The sequence below is a fragment of the Ciconia boyciana genome, chromosome 8 (assembly GCF_034638445.1).
Source record: "Ciconia boyciana chromosome 8, ASM3463844v1, whole genome shotgun sequence".
Classification (NCBI taxonomy): Eukaryota; Metazoa; Chordata; class Aves; order Ciconiiformes; family Ciconiidae; genus Ciconia; species Ciconia boyciana.
Genome location: NC_132941.1, coordinates 37217948 through 37230675, shown reverse-complemented (window position 1 = coordinate 37230675; position 12728 = coordinate 37217948). Strand labels below are relative to the sequence as shown.

The 12728-nt window shown below is 34.1% G+C and overlaps 1 protein-coding gene across 8 annotated transcripts in view; it reads left to right on the top strand.

The window, feature by feature from the left end:
• NRG3 (neuregulin 3) overlaps positions 1–12728 on the top strand; it is a 426542-nt gene that overhangs the window by 171330 nt on the left and 242484 nt on the right. For all 8 annotated transcript variants that reach the window (XR_012043908.1, XM_072870984.1, XM_072870982.1 and 5 more), the window contains exon 2: positions 1626–1755. Coding sequence is in view for 7 of the 8 variants with exons in the window: in XM_072870984.1 (XP_072727085.1) it covers positions 1626–1755 (130 nt within the window). In the remaining variant the exon portion in view is untranslated. The remainder of the gene's footprint in view (positions 1–1625; positions 1756–12728) is intronic.

The window sequence follows — 12728 nt, the reverse complement described above, 5'->3', positions numbered from 1 at the left end:
TTAAAAACACAGTAGTTTTTATATAGCCTGCACCTTTTTCTTAAGTGCTGCTATTGGGGAAAATGGCAGGACCTTTCATTCTGAATCTACAAAGACATTTGAAGGGAGGCTATTGGAGTTTATTCCCAGGATTTTTTTCCCTCCACTGAAAACTTTGAACTAAAATATTTTCTCTCAGGGGAAAAAAAAGTGTTGTATACAACAATTAGGATGTGGATTTTCTTATTCTTTTCAAATGTATTTTATTAATCTTCCTTCACTTAGTCTAGGTAACAAGGAAAACTTGTTAGCACTATTTTATTTATATTACACTAAGAATGAAAAAAGTTACTTTGAAAGATTTTTGGAATTATCTGGATTTTCTTGCAGAACCATACTTACAGGTATCTTGTATTTCAGTGTTTTGGTTTTCAACTTTGGTATTAGCTTGGCAGATATTTACGTTGTATTGAGTTATGAGCAAAAAGCAAGTTAATGTCTTTATATAATTTTGAGTTTGCAAAGTTCTATGTGCATTGAGCACAGCTTCATTCCTTTGACAGCAGGCAACAGAATATTTTGTGATAGTCTCTATGGTATATAAAGAAATGTTCTCTTACAATTTTAATATATATTAGTATAGTAGATCCTGATCCTTGTCCCCTCGAAGTTAGTAGGAATTTTAACTTTGAGAGTTAAGGCTGTATATGAAGATTGAGCCGTGGCTCTATGGAAATAATTGTCTACTTTGAAAATCATACTTCATTAGAAAAATCCTTATCTTAGTGAAGAAAATCAAAATATCTGTCAGTCAGACATCTTCCTCTGAAAATTTCACTTTACTGTTGATTAATGCAACTGGATTGGAAAAGTTAGAGGGATATATTAGAAGACAGGAATGATAGCTCACCCTGACATAGCGTCAGCCTATTCCAAATCTCATTATCTAACTACATATTCCAAAGTCAAAGTCAACAGTTCAAACTATAACCAATTTTTTGAACTGTGTTGCGTGGATGTTCAGACGGGCCTATAGAAACCTACAGATGATGTACCTGAAATGAAACAATCTATGGTGCGTTGCTTGTGTTTAAGTTCTGGGCCAATTTTTGTGACTGGTGAATTGAATTAGCATTGTCCTTTATTTTTTCTTTCATTGTTGTGGGTTTTATGTTTGGTGTTGTGTGGTTTTGGGTTTTTTTTAGGTTGTTACTATAATAACTACTTTTGCTCATTTTTTAATGAAAAAAGTTGTGTATTTTATTTAAAACCATATTTCAGTGTATTAATATGAAAATACTGTTCTTGTTAAAGAATACAAAATAGGTGTGTATATATTTTAGAAGGGATACTTTGGAAATTGGAAGTGGTTGTAATTATCCTCTACTGCAGTCTAGTTCATTTTTCTGATAATATTTCTGAATATAGGATTCCTTTTGTGACTCTCTTTAAAAAGCTCGATTGCAAATAATATTGCAGTCAAACTGAAGTTTGTTTGCCCTGTGCTGTTGGTTTCTGTTAATTAACCTGTCTTGATCAGTTGGTGTTACTGAGACCATTTTGATGAAATTTATTTAACTTACACTTTAAGAACATTCAATATTTAGCCTTACAGCATTTCTTTCCTTTTTTTGTTTTCTCCACAGATACTACAACGTATTCCACTGAGCGATCTGAGCACTTTAAGCCATGCAAAGACAAGGATCTTGCATATTGTCTCAATGAAGGGGAATGCTTTGTGATTGAAACCTTAACAGGGTCACATAAACACTGCCGGTAAGTCGTTTGCGAAGAAGTTGCAAAAAAAGTCTTCTGTCCAAGGGAAACAGCATTAGAAAAAATAAACATTCAGACTTAGAATGTTATAAAGCAATGGAATTTGCCTTCAATTTGATTGCATCCCTTACAGTTGATATTTTTTTTAGTAGTCTGTAATATTTATAAATACAAATACAGAAATACAAAAAGCAACATTTTGATTACTTTTATAGATAAGAAAAATCTTCAATATTCTATTTTCTAATCATATAAACAAGTACAGATTAATGTTTTGTTTTGTTTTTTACATTTTAAAATCTTATGTTCCTCTACATACCAGAACCGTTCCTTTATTTTGAGTACTCAAAGTAGAGCTTTGACAATAGCTGTATGGACGGTTCATTGAGAGAAAGGAAGAGTTCAGTTAGTAGTTTTAAGATTTAGGGTTTCTTAAGTTTAATGACTGAAAGATAAAATGGACTGTAATAGCCATCTGAACCTGCTATATAGCTGTTGTACAGTTTTATACTCCTGAACTTCTGTTAATGTCTATGAGCATCTTGAATGTATTTAAAAGAATATCGGAAAAGAAAACCAGATCACCAAATATAATTATTCTAGATGTAGTGGCCAGTAAAAGGGAGTGATATGCAGAAGGGATTCCTAATTCCTGATATGCAGTAATGTCTTCCTAACGATGAGAATAAAAAAGGTTCTGAACTATTCAAACAGTCTTTCAAGTAGAAGTGGTCCAAAATGAAAACCTGTACTTGCGATGTTTTAATTTACTCCTAAAATATTATATTTGGCATACAGAAGCTACATCTAAGACATTTATATGCCCAAATTCTAAATTGAGCATCTAAATATGTAGATATCTCTAATATAAAAAGTAAAAAGCACCTAAGATACTCAGAAGCTTTCCTGAATTATTTGGGACTTAAGCTGCTAAATCCCACTGAAAGTAGGAAAAAAAGTAACAAAATCATATGTGCCTGGTTTGAAAGTAGAAATTTACGGATTTAAAGATGGATGCAAGTCTGCTTATTCTGATGATGATGATATTCTTAAGATTTTTATTTTTAATATGGGCTGGTAATTTTTTCCCGTTCAGTTTTATATGCTTCAGTGACCATTCATTTCCCCTCTTTATTTTATGTTTTCGTATGGCATGCTTCTTAAATTGAGTCATTAATCGTGGAAAAATGATGACTTTTTCAACTTCCATCATAAAACTTTACAGGTATTTTTATCTCAAAGCAGGTGTGTGATTTTTCAGTCTTAGAAGTGTCATGAGCTGTTAACAAGGGAATTATGTCACTCCAATATGTAAGCATTTTTCATTGTCAGAGTATTCAAACTGGACAAAACTGATACAAATTAATAGCAGGGAGAAATATATGAGAATTTTTAATTAGGCTGGTAAATTTATTAGCTAATTTCTTTGAACAGACCATTTTACTAAACTGTATGGATTAAACTTTTTAAATATCTGCAGGAGTATATCTCATAAGAGAGCTGTCGTTTCTTTGTTTGTTTGTTTGACTTTCAAGATCTTTCCTGTTGTCTGCCTTTGCCACTTTGTTTATTTGCTGTGATTCTAATGCCGCAGTCTGAGTAACGGTTAGAAGCTTTTCCATCCAAGCTTTTCCCCTTAACTAAACAAGCCAGAGTGGTGAGTTTTCGTTCTTTCCAGCAGAGTGAAATTTTTTAATCACCTTCTCTTGCGTTATTCTTCCATAGGGAAATACGGGTATCATTTGTGAATCTGTTAGCTCCCATGTGTAACAGATTTGCATTGCTTGTACAAGTTTCAGGCATTGACGCGTTCTCTGGGAATTAAACATCTGCTTATTTCAGTGGGTACTTTGAAGTGTGCAACACGAAAAGACATGTATAAGGCAATAAAAATTCATATAGCAGGAGAAGACACATTTTAAAATTTAAAAGGTGATTAAACTAGTTATAATGCTGTGTTTAATTCTTCAACACTGGACCTTCAACACTCCAAGCAGCAGCTTGTTCAGAATCATTTTTATGGTACAGATATGTATGTCATTAACAAAGAGAAACCTTTTAATTTGACCTTCAAATTCTGTATCTCTACCTTGGTAACAGACTGTATGCCTCTTTGTCAGGGCCAGTGTTGTAGTGAGTAGGATGCAGGTGTTTTTCTATCTGTAGCCTAGAACTGTGCTCTGAAATAGCAGCTAGTATGTACACATATAGAAAAATACAATATTGATGTACTGTATTGGTCCTCTAACTAGAAAAATGTAATTTTCCCTGAGAATGAAAGTTATGGAATTCCCATTGCAATTAAAAGAATCATTTGAATACAGAATTATGAAGACTTAGAGAGTGAAACGATACTTTGCTCTTAGAATCAAGCTGCATTGTGTATTCTCATTGGGAGCTTGATTTTGCATCTGTTCTGGGAACAGAGCACCAATTTACTGAAATGGGAATTTGCCATGTGGAACAGCTGCAGATAGAAGACCTTGATGTAGCAAAAAACTTTCGTCCCACTTTGGTTTAAAGAGTGTTAGTAGATGATATGCTTAGGCAGTTGTGTGTACCTGTTTAAGGACAAATATGCTAATGATTGTTAAAGCAAAAAAAAAAAAAAAAAGATAGCAATTAATAAATATTTGAGTTACATCCTGGACCTCTTCTGTATCCTCAGGAACCATACCGTCAGTGTAAACGGTCTCAACAAGCACTTCAAGCACCTTTAAGAGTTGACAAAATTCATCATGCTGTTGTTGGACAATAGGAGGAGATGAGCACATATTGAACTCCAGCAGTCAGTAATGACATTGGCGGTTGGATGTTGTAGAGTACTGGCTCTGTAACTTTTTTCTCTTTTGTGAGTTACATGCCTTATCTAGTTTGAACCTGTAGTTGTGGAGAGTGGGACTAGCATGCACCTTGGTAAAGGGCAAGAGGGGAGGCCATGTTGCAGGACACCACTGGGAATACAGTAAATGAGGTCTGAAGTAGCCCTGCTCATGCATCTTCCATTGTCACCCACCTACAGAGGAGGCGTCCTGCAGTCATGGGATTTTTTTTAGCTTAGTTGACAACTGGAGGAAAAAAATACAGGAAAGATTATTTCAAATTCTATAATGCCATTTTTATTTGAACTTCTACATTTTACTCACTGTCTCTTGGTGAAAATTTGCCTGGGGATGTAAACTGGCAGAGTTGTCATGCGTAGTTAGGTAACAAACAAGATACACTGGATGTTGTTCATGCTATTTTAAAGGTGTGACTTCAGTATTTATTTTTGTGAATGGTTTAACACGAGCTTCTTTTAAGGATAGGGTAGGTCAACAGTAGGGAAACTTCACATTTAGCTTCTCCATATGCTGAAATTTTTTCACTGTTGCCTTCTTGAGAATTTAAGCTGAATGGTGAGGGTGCTTTTATTTGTTATTTACAGAAAACAAATCAAGTACATAGTCAACATTGACACATTGGCATTTAACTGTGTATTACATAATGCAGGCTTTTAAAAAAATAAGTTTAGCTTTTGTCTGTACAATTTTATTTCAAAGACCCTATCTCAAGTCACTCTGGGTTTTTGGGGTTGGGTTTTTTTTTTAATGTGAATCCTTCTACTTTTTTTTTTCTTTTAAGTCCCTTCATTTTCTTCTGATTACCCATTTAGGACTGGAAAACACTGGATGAATGAGTAGCTAAAACTTTTGAGGGGAGGAGAGGATTGCACTGTTAAATTTCTTTTCTGAAGCTGTTAAAACAATAGTGTAAAACAATAGTGTAGGCACTGGAAATCTTGGCTTTGGCAATGAACTCTGAGGTACTCTTTATAGATCTGAGTATGGTGAATGAGATATTCCTTTTGTCCTTTGTTCCTGTCCTTCATCTCTCCTTCATGAAGCAAGCAGTATAAAACCCAAGTAAGTTTTCTAACAACAGAATGGAAGAATAGACTCACAAATGCACAGTAAAGAAAACATCATTCCCGGTTAACCAAAGTACAGCAGATTGTATGCAGGCATCCAAAGAGCACTACTGTGGTTACTATCCCAGAGTTTTCAGATTTCATAGGACAATCTACTTTTGATGTGTCCATCTTGTGATGAATTTTGAGCTTGGTGATCTTGCTTGTTTTTATGCATAAAAATCCCCGTTTTTACACTTAGTTGGTTAAAAAATGATACCAGCATTGCTCAGCTTTGTTTAAAATCTGTCGTGAGACCAGAAGGATTGCATTCCCTTTTAATGAAAGTCCAATTTGGATAAATGTTTATGTACTGTCAAGTTTTATTGTGAGTCTTTTGCATAGTAGTAACTGTAATCCAGACATAGCCCTTGGTGTCAGTAAAAGCAGAAGAAAGGGATCAAACAGACTGGACTTTAGAACAGCTCTGACAATGGCGTATGATATGTACACTTAACCATAAGTTAAAAATCTAAAAAGATAAGAATATTATTTCCCGGTTTTAGTTACATGGCTTGTTGTCCAGGCTTTTGCAGTCTGACCTAGGTGTTTTAAAATACCAGCTACTCCATTTTGTGTTTTCCCCCCATCTTGTATTACAGTAATACTTTTCCAGAGCGCTTCCAAAACATAAGTAAAGCAAACCCAGAAAATTATTTGCTATTGAATAGCATTGAATAAACAAAACATTTCATTGATGTCACAATATTGCAAGGTTAGTTTCATCAAAAATAATCCATTGCATTAAGCTGACAATGTAACATACGTCTACAAGAATTTAAAGGAGGAAGAAAGCTGTGCTTAAAATTTAGGATACTTTCCGTGTCAAGGGCAATCAACAGACCTCCTGTTGTGAAAATTCTTGGCTTATGAGCATAGCTGTAGCACATATCTAGGTTATATTTGTGTAGATGTACACATCATTAGTTGGAAATGCTGCCATTTTTACTTTCATGTTTACTTTAGAAAAGCTGAGGTGAACTTGAAATACCACATTAGGTAGCCACAAGCTGTTGTTAAGCAACTATATTTTAATATAGATATCACATTGCATTATTATTACATCACCTGCTTATTCAGCAGTGCTTTTACAACTCATGGTTGCCTCCAGCAATGCGGTTGTTTCTGTTGGCTCAAATGAAATAGCCTGTGTGCCTAAAGCATTGTGACTGTGATACTTTTCAAAACTCAGGCCTGTAAGAAGTCAGGAAGCAGAAATTCTGGCCAAGAAGTCTGTCACATGGACTGCGCATCCCAAGGGTAGAATCAGCTTGGCTATATTCATATACTCAAGACAGTGCTAGTAAACAACAAATAAGTAAAAGCCTTTATTTCTTTAAGTAATATTAATAACAAATCTGCAATTTGACTACTTTTTCCTTTTTGATTGAAAAACCTCATGCTTTTCTTGTCTAGCTTTAGATATTTCTTTTCCTTCATACAAAAAAACCCAAACAAAAAACACCCCCCAAAATCAAACCACTTCTGTGCATTCTCTTTTAAGATCCTGCCCCTTGAAATTATGGGAAGAGGTTGCACGGCTTTGCTGTCAGATACCTGTTTTATCCTTTTAACCATTTTAGATATGAAGCGTGAAGAAAAACGGTTTCTAAACCTCAAAATGAAATGTAAAGCCCAAGACATCTGTAGGACTTGTACTTGTTACCTAGGTATCGTAACTTTTTTTGGTATTAACTAATCTTACATGCTTTTTACCATTTGGTCTGAAATTTTCTGTAATCAACACATAAGATTTGAGCTCATTTAATTAGAATCAGTTAATCAAAATCAAGACTAAATTATTTTCTCCAAATACTAAACTTCACCTCCATAAAACCAGTACTTTCTCAGTTATTCATACTCTTTCCTAGTAGTCCTCTAAAATTAAAACCCTTCAAGTCTGATGTTATGGTATAAGAATTCAATAAATAACAAGTAGTTTTTAAATTTAAAGATTGAGTCTTTTAGCATCCTCCCCTGGTAAAATAGTGCAAGAAAATATTATGTGATATGCACACTAAACACAGCTGGATTCAATAACACCTGATTCATGCTTTCATAATTTAACATTCAGAAGATAGAGGCTCTTGAGAAAGCTTCTTGTCAAAGTATGTTAATTATTGATTAATTTTTACAATCTCAACACTCCATTTTACAGTGGTTTTTATTTACAGATTTTCCCCTAGATTATTGCATTTAGCAGATACTTACGTTCTTCAATCTTCTGTAACTTCTGCAGTAGAAAATACTTTCAGCTTGAAAAAAAAAATATGCAAATTGAAAAGCCTTACTAAGTTCAATTACTTTCAAATATCTGCAAAACTGAGTGTTTTAATGCAGCAGTGTAACAGTCTATGTTTCAAATATCATGACAGACGTTTCCCTTGATGTATTTACAAAAATTCACCCTTCAGCACATGCTTAATTTTTGGAGTACTGCAATAAATAGGTGTTTGTTACTGTTGTTGCTGTTCACATAGTCTCATTCCTTCAAGCAGCTCTATGCACCAGAGAAGTCACTGGCAAAACATCTATTATCCATTTATCCCTCTTAAACATTTTCTGAAAATGAGTTTGTATTAGTCTTATTATTTGGGGGAGGAGAAATTAATTTCATGGTAAAAAGAAATACAGAGTAAAATAAAGCTTTGTGTTTAGTGATAGTTTTAAGTTTCTATTGAGATGCTATAGTCTGTATTCATAGTATTTCAGGTTTTCTTTGCTTTCTTGCAGAGCACCTTACACAGGCCACATTTTCTAATGATTTCCCTTTGAAAAACTTTGATTACTAAACAGTATAATTTCCTGGTTCCATTTCTGTCTTTTGAAGTGATGCAATTTACACTCCTGCTTCAGGTTATGATGAAGATGCACTTTTCCAGTCAGAGCAATAAGGTAAAAGCCACAATACTGTACATGTAAAAAGGCATGCCCAGATATTTAAATTACACACTAATTTAACTTAATTCTCCTGTGATTCATTTGATTTAAGCAAATATCCATAAAAATAAAATGAAATTCGTAGTCCATTTCATCTTGTTTGAAATGCTTATTCAAATTAATATTCTTGAAAGAGTTTTAGGAAGAAGAAGAAATAAAGGAGAAATTGCATAGCTATGCATGCGGAGTTAATGTTAAAGCTTAAAATAATGTATGTATTTTAAACTTATATCAGCGTAGAGGATTGAAAAACTGTGGAATTCATTTCTCTTTCCCAGAATACTAAAAGATTAATATAAATCCATTTTCAGTTAATGTAAAGTATGGGAAAACATAGTTACAGGCTTAGCATGTCCCCTGCCTTTTTTTTTTTTTTAAGCCACACATTTGTAATTCACAGATAATAGCTGTCAAATCAAACAGTGTTAATTCTTTAATTTATGTATGTATACAGTTATTTCTCAAGTGTAAGAGAAGTATCATTTCTTAGAACAACCACTAATGTGAGAGAAACAAAAATGTTTCTGGAAGCTTTAAGTAAACTGTCATCTCTTTCTGGAGGACTGGAAGAGAAAGAGACCCAATTCAGCTCCCTTTGCATTTAGCAAGATCACTTCAGTTGGTTGAAGTAAGAGTTGGGCTATGACCTTGAATTCCAGTAGAGAGAAGTGAGAAATGTAGTTGCCAGTTCAGCAGCTGAGATAGCTTTTTCTTGAGGCTGCTAATAATTCTTGGATTTCTTGATTTGACACCTAAATCAGAGATTAGGAAGCAATGCTGTGCTAGCATTTATTCTCATGTGTCACTAGCAAGAATACTTAAAGCTGGTGGAACCTTAAATTTTTATCACCACCTTTTCTTGTGCCTACACATGTTTCTGAAGCTGTGTCTTGATGTAATAGGTTAGCAAGGCATCTTGATTGTATAGCACATCTCCACTGGTAGAGGTGACTCAAATCCATTCTGCATAAAATACAAACTTACACGAAGGAAGTTGATCTGTTAATGGAAGAAACTGCCTCTAAACTGCCTCCTGTTTCCTAATTCTAAAGGAAAATAAAGTTATGTGACCTACAGAAAGCTATTACTCAGTACATGCTGTCTGAAACTAAATACAAGATGAAGAAGTATATTCAGAAAATTGGAAACACACCAAATGGTAAAGTCCTTCCCCTGCAAAGGAATATTCCATCAACTTATAAGAATTGGGTTTTTCCCTCTTGCTTTCCAAAACTTGCCAGTGACAAAGGATTGTATAGCTTTTATAGTACACACAAAGTATTTGTAGAAAAGAAAACCTTAAAAAGTATGGGTGCAAATATCGATGGCATATATTGCATCTGTCTTGAAGCTAACGCATGCAAATATTCTGCCATCAAATTCTGCTTTTAAATTAACTTGGAAATGAGTTAGGGTTTTTGTTGTTCTTGTTGTTCTTCCCTCCCTTAGGCAAGAAGGAATTTGTGAAGTGCATAATGCAGACATCTGAAATCTCTCATATAAATTCTCATCCTTGCCAGTGTCTTAAGTACACTGAAAGCAATAGCATTTCCAATCTAATCCTATCTGCAGACATTCTCCCAGAAGATCTGCTGGAAAAAATCTTGCTAGGAGAAGAAATAAACTCTGGACAATTGAGTCTTTTAAACAGAAACAAATGCCAACTATATCAAAATGCTAACTACCAAAACTTTAATCCACCAGTACTCTAGATTAATCTAAATGAGAAGAACAAACAAAAACACCCATTTCCTCTATCCCTCACTCTGCAAAGAAAGCCCTTCCTACTATCTCAAATAGGAAGCAGGGAAGTGAGGCAAAAATGTGTGGATTCTGTAGTGTTATGAAAACCGAGGTATCTAAGATTAGACAGGCAGGTAAACTGTCATATATGAGTTATGTTAAAGAGAGAAATATTCTGGTTCTTATCCTGTACCCATAATTGTAATGTTTAGGAGTGAATGGATCGTTTGAATTTGAAACAAGTTCCTTGAAGTTAGTCCAGTGCAGACAGGGATGAACTCTTTAAGCAACCTGCCAACAATATCTAATAAGAAGCACATTTATATGAAGTGTATTCACAGATATCTCCAGAAGGTTGTAATGAAACATCTTGTGGGCTGTATTTGTGCCTTATCAGCCACTTTGTTAGATAGAAAACTGCAGTTTTTACAAGAATTATGCTGTTGAAGAAGGCTAGTGTTAGAAGCCTAGAGTAATAACTTGACTCCTACTTGAATCAGCATACAAATTTGAGGTCAAACTCCAGGCTGCTTAAGATAGTTATGATGTACCAATGATATCTTGTTAATTGCATTATTAAAATATAAAAGATATATGACAGAGGAATGCAGAAGTCAGAGATTATCTCTGGAATTACTTCTGAAGGGCAAGCCTCTGCTATAAATGACTGACGCTATATAAAAATTAAGTTAAAAAACAGCTAAAAATTATTGTTTGCCTCTTTTGCAGTCTAGATTATTATGGTGGACATCATGGGAGATTATTATCAGTAAATGGCTGGGGAAAGCATTTTTGCATTACATCAAGCTTTTTGAAAGAACAGAGAAGAGGGATGTGTTACTGCCTTTAAACACTCTTTCTTTTAACTCTTCTGAAGTTGCAATTCATGGAAGCAGTACAGATGTTTCAAACTTAAAAAGCAACTATCTATGAATTTCTTCAAAATTTGTAAGAAAAAGGAATTTTGATCAATGGTATTGGAGACTTTTTAGATACTCTTTTTTGCTGTTTACAGCTCTTTCCTCTGTGGCACCCCAGGTTTATTGATGTCATTTAGATGCACAGCTATGATGGGAAAAAGTGAGATCTGAAAGGATTATCGTTTTGGAGGATTTATACAGGGATACTATTCCATTAAATATGGAAGAAAGTTCATCGTTTTTTCCCTTAAATTTTGATATTATTCAAGCAAGTTCAATCCACAGTAGCGAATTTAGAGACAAAAAAGCACTAAGATCATCTTTCTTCAGAGACTTTTCAATTACTTATCTTTCAGATACAGTGTCTGATATAGTCTAGGGCAGAATGTTGTTAAAGGGATATTTATATATTTATATATTTTTTAAAAATAAATATATAATTTAGATATTTGTATATTTCCAATGCCTTGCTAGGCACTCAGTGTATGAAATTAAGTATTTAAAGGACTCTGCGCCTTGGGAAAATAGACAAACACACCATAAAATACAGAATATTGCAGAAAACAAATTTCTGATGTGTGCTGTTTAATGTAATGTTATGGCTGTTGGACCAGGAAGATTTATTTCAGGCTGTGGTATGCCTGTATATATGATTTTATAGTTTATACCTCACCATGTTATTATCAGAATAACTTCTAAGTAGGGTTTGTTGTTATCTGAAACTACGATTCTGGTCACTTCTGAAAGTTAAACATTCATAACTGGTCTTACATATACTTAATTATGTCCTAGACTGATTTCAGTAGGAATACTAGAGTTGAATGAAATTTGAAATTTCCATTGTATTTCATATTAGAATATATTTTGGATAATCAGTTTAAACAAACTGATAAATGTTACAACTGCCTACACTTTTCTTTCCCTGCACTTCTCTGTTTTGCTCAGTCATGGCAATCTCAGTTACAAGTGACTTCTGCATATTTGGTTATGTGTAGCCATTCATTCTTCCCTCTTCTCTTTGTGTTCTTAATTTCGTGCATAAAGAAGCAACTTGGAGAACCGTAGCTGGGATAATTAGACTTAGTGATCACCTGTCATCTCTTGCTGCCTTATGCCCTGAAAATCAGAAATTCGATATTACAGTTGTCAAACATGAAGGCAAAGGAAACAATTATTAGTAGTAATTTTAGGGGGGTGGGGACTTGCAGTGAACTTAACTCAGAAAGTTTTTACTTTGAATTGCAGAAAATCGAAGCAAGCTCCAAGGTTTGATATGTTTTTACTTATGCTATACATTTTGTTCTTGTTTTTGCAGGATGGAATCAGTTAGATGATTTTTAAATATCTAGCCTTTTTCTATTTCTCTACAGGTTCCTCCCCCCATGCTTTTTTTCATTCTTCCCATCAAACTAAAATTGGAC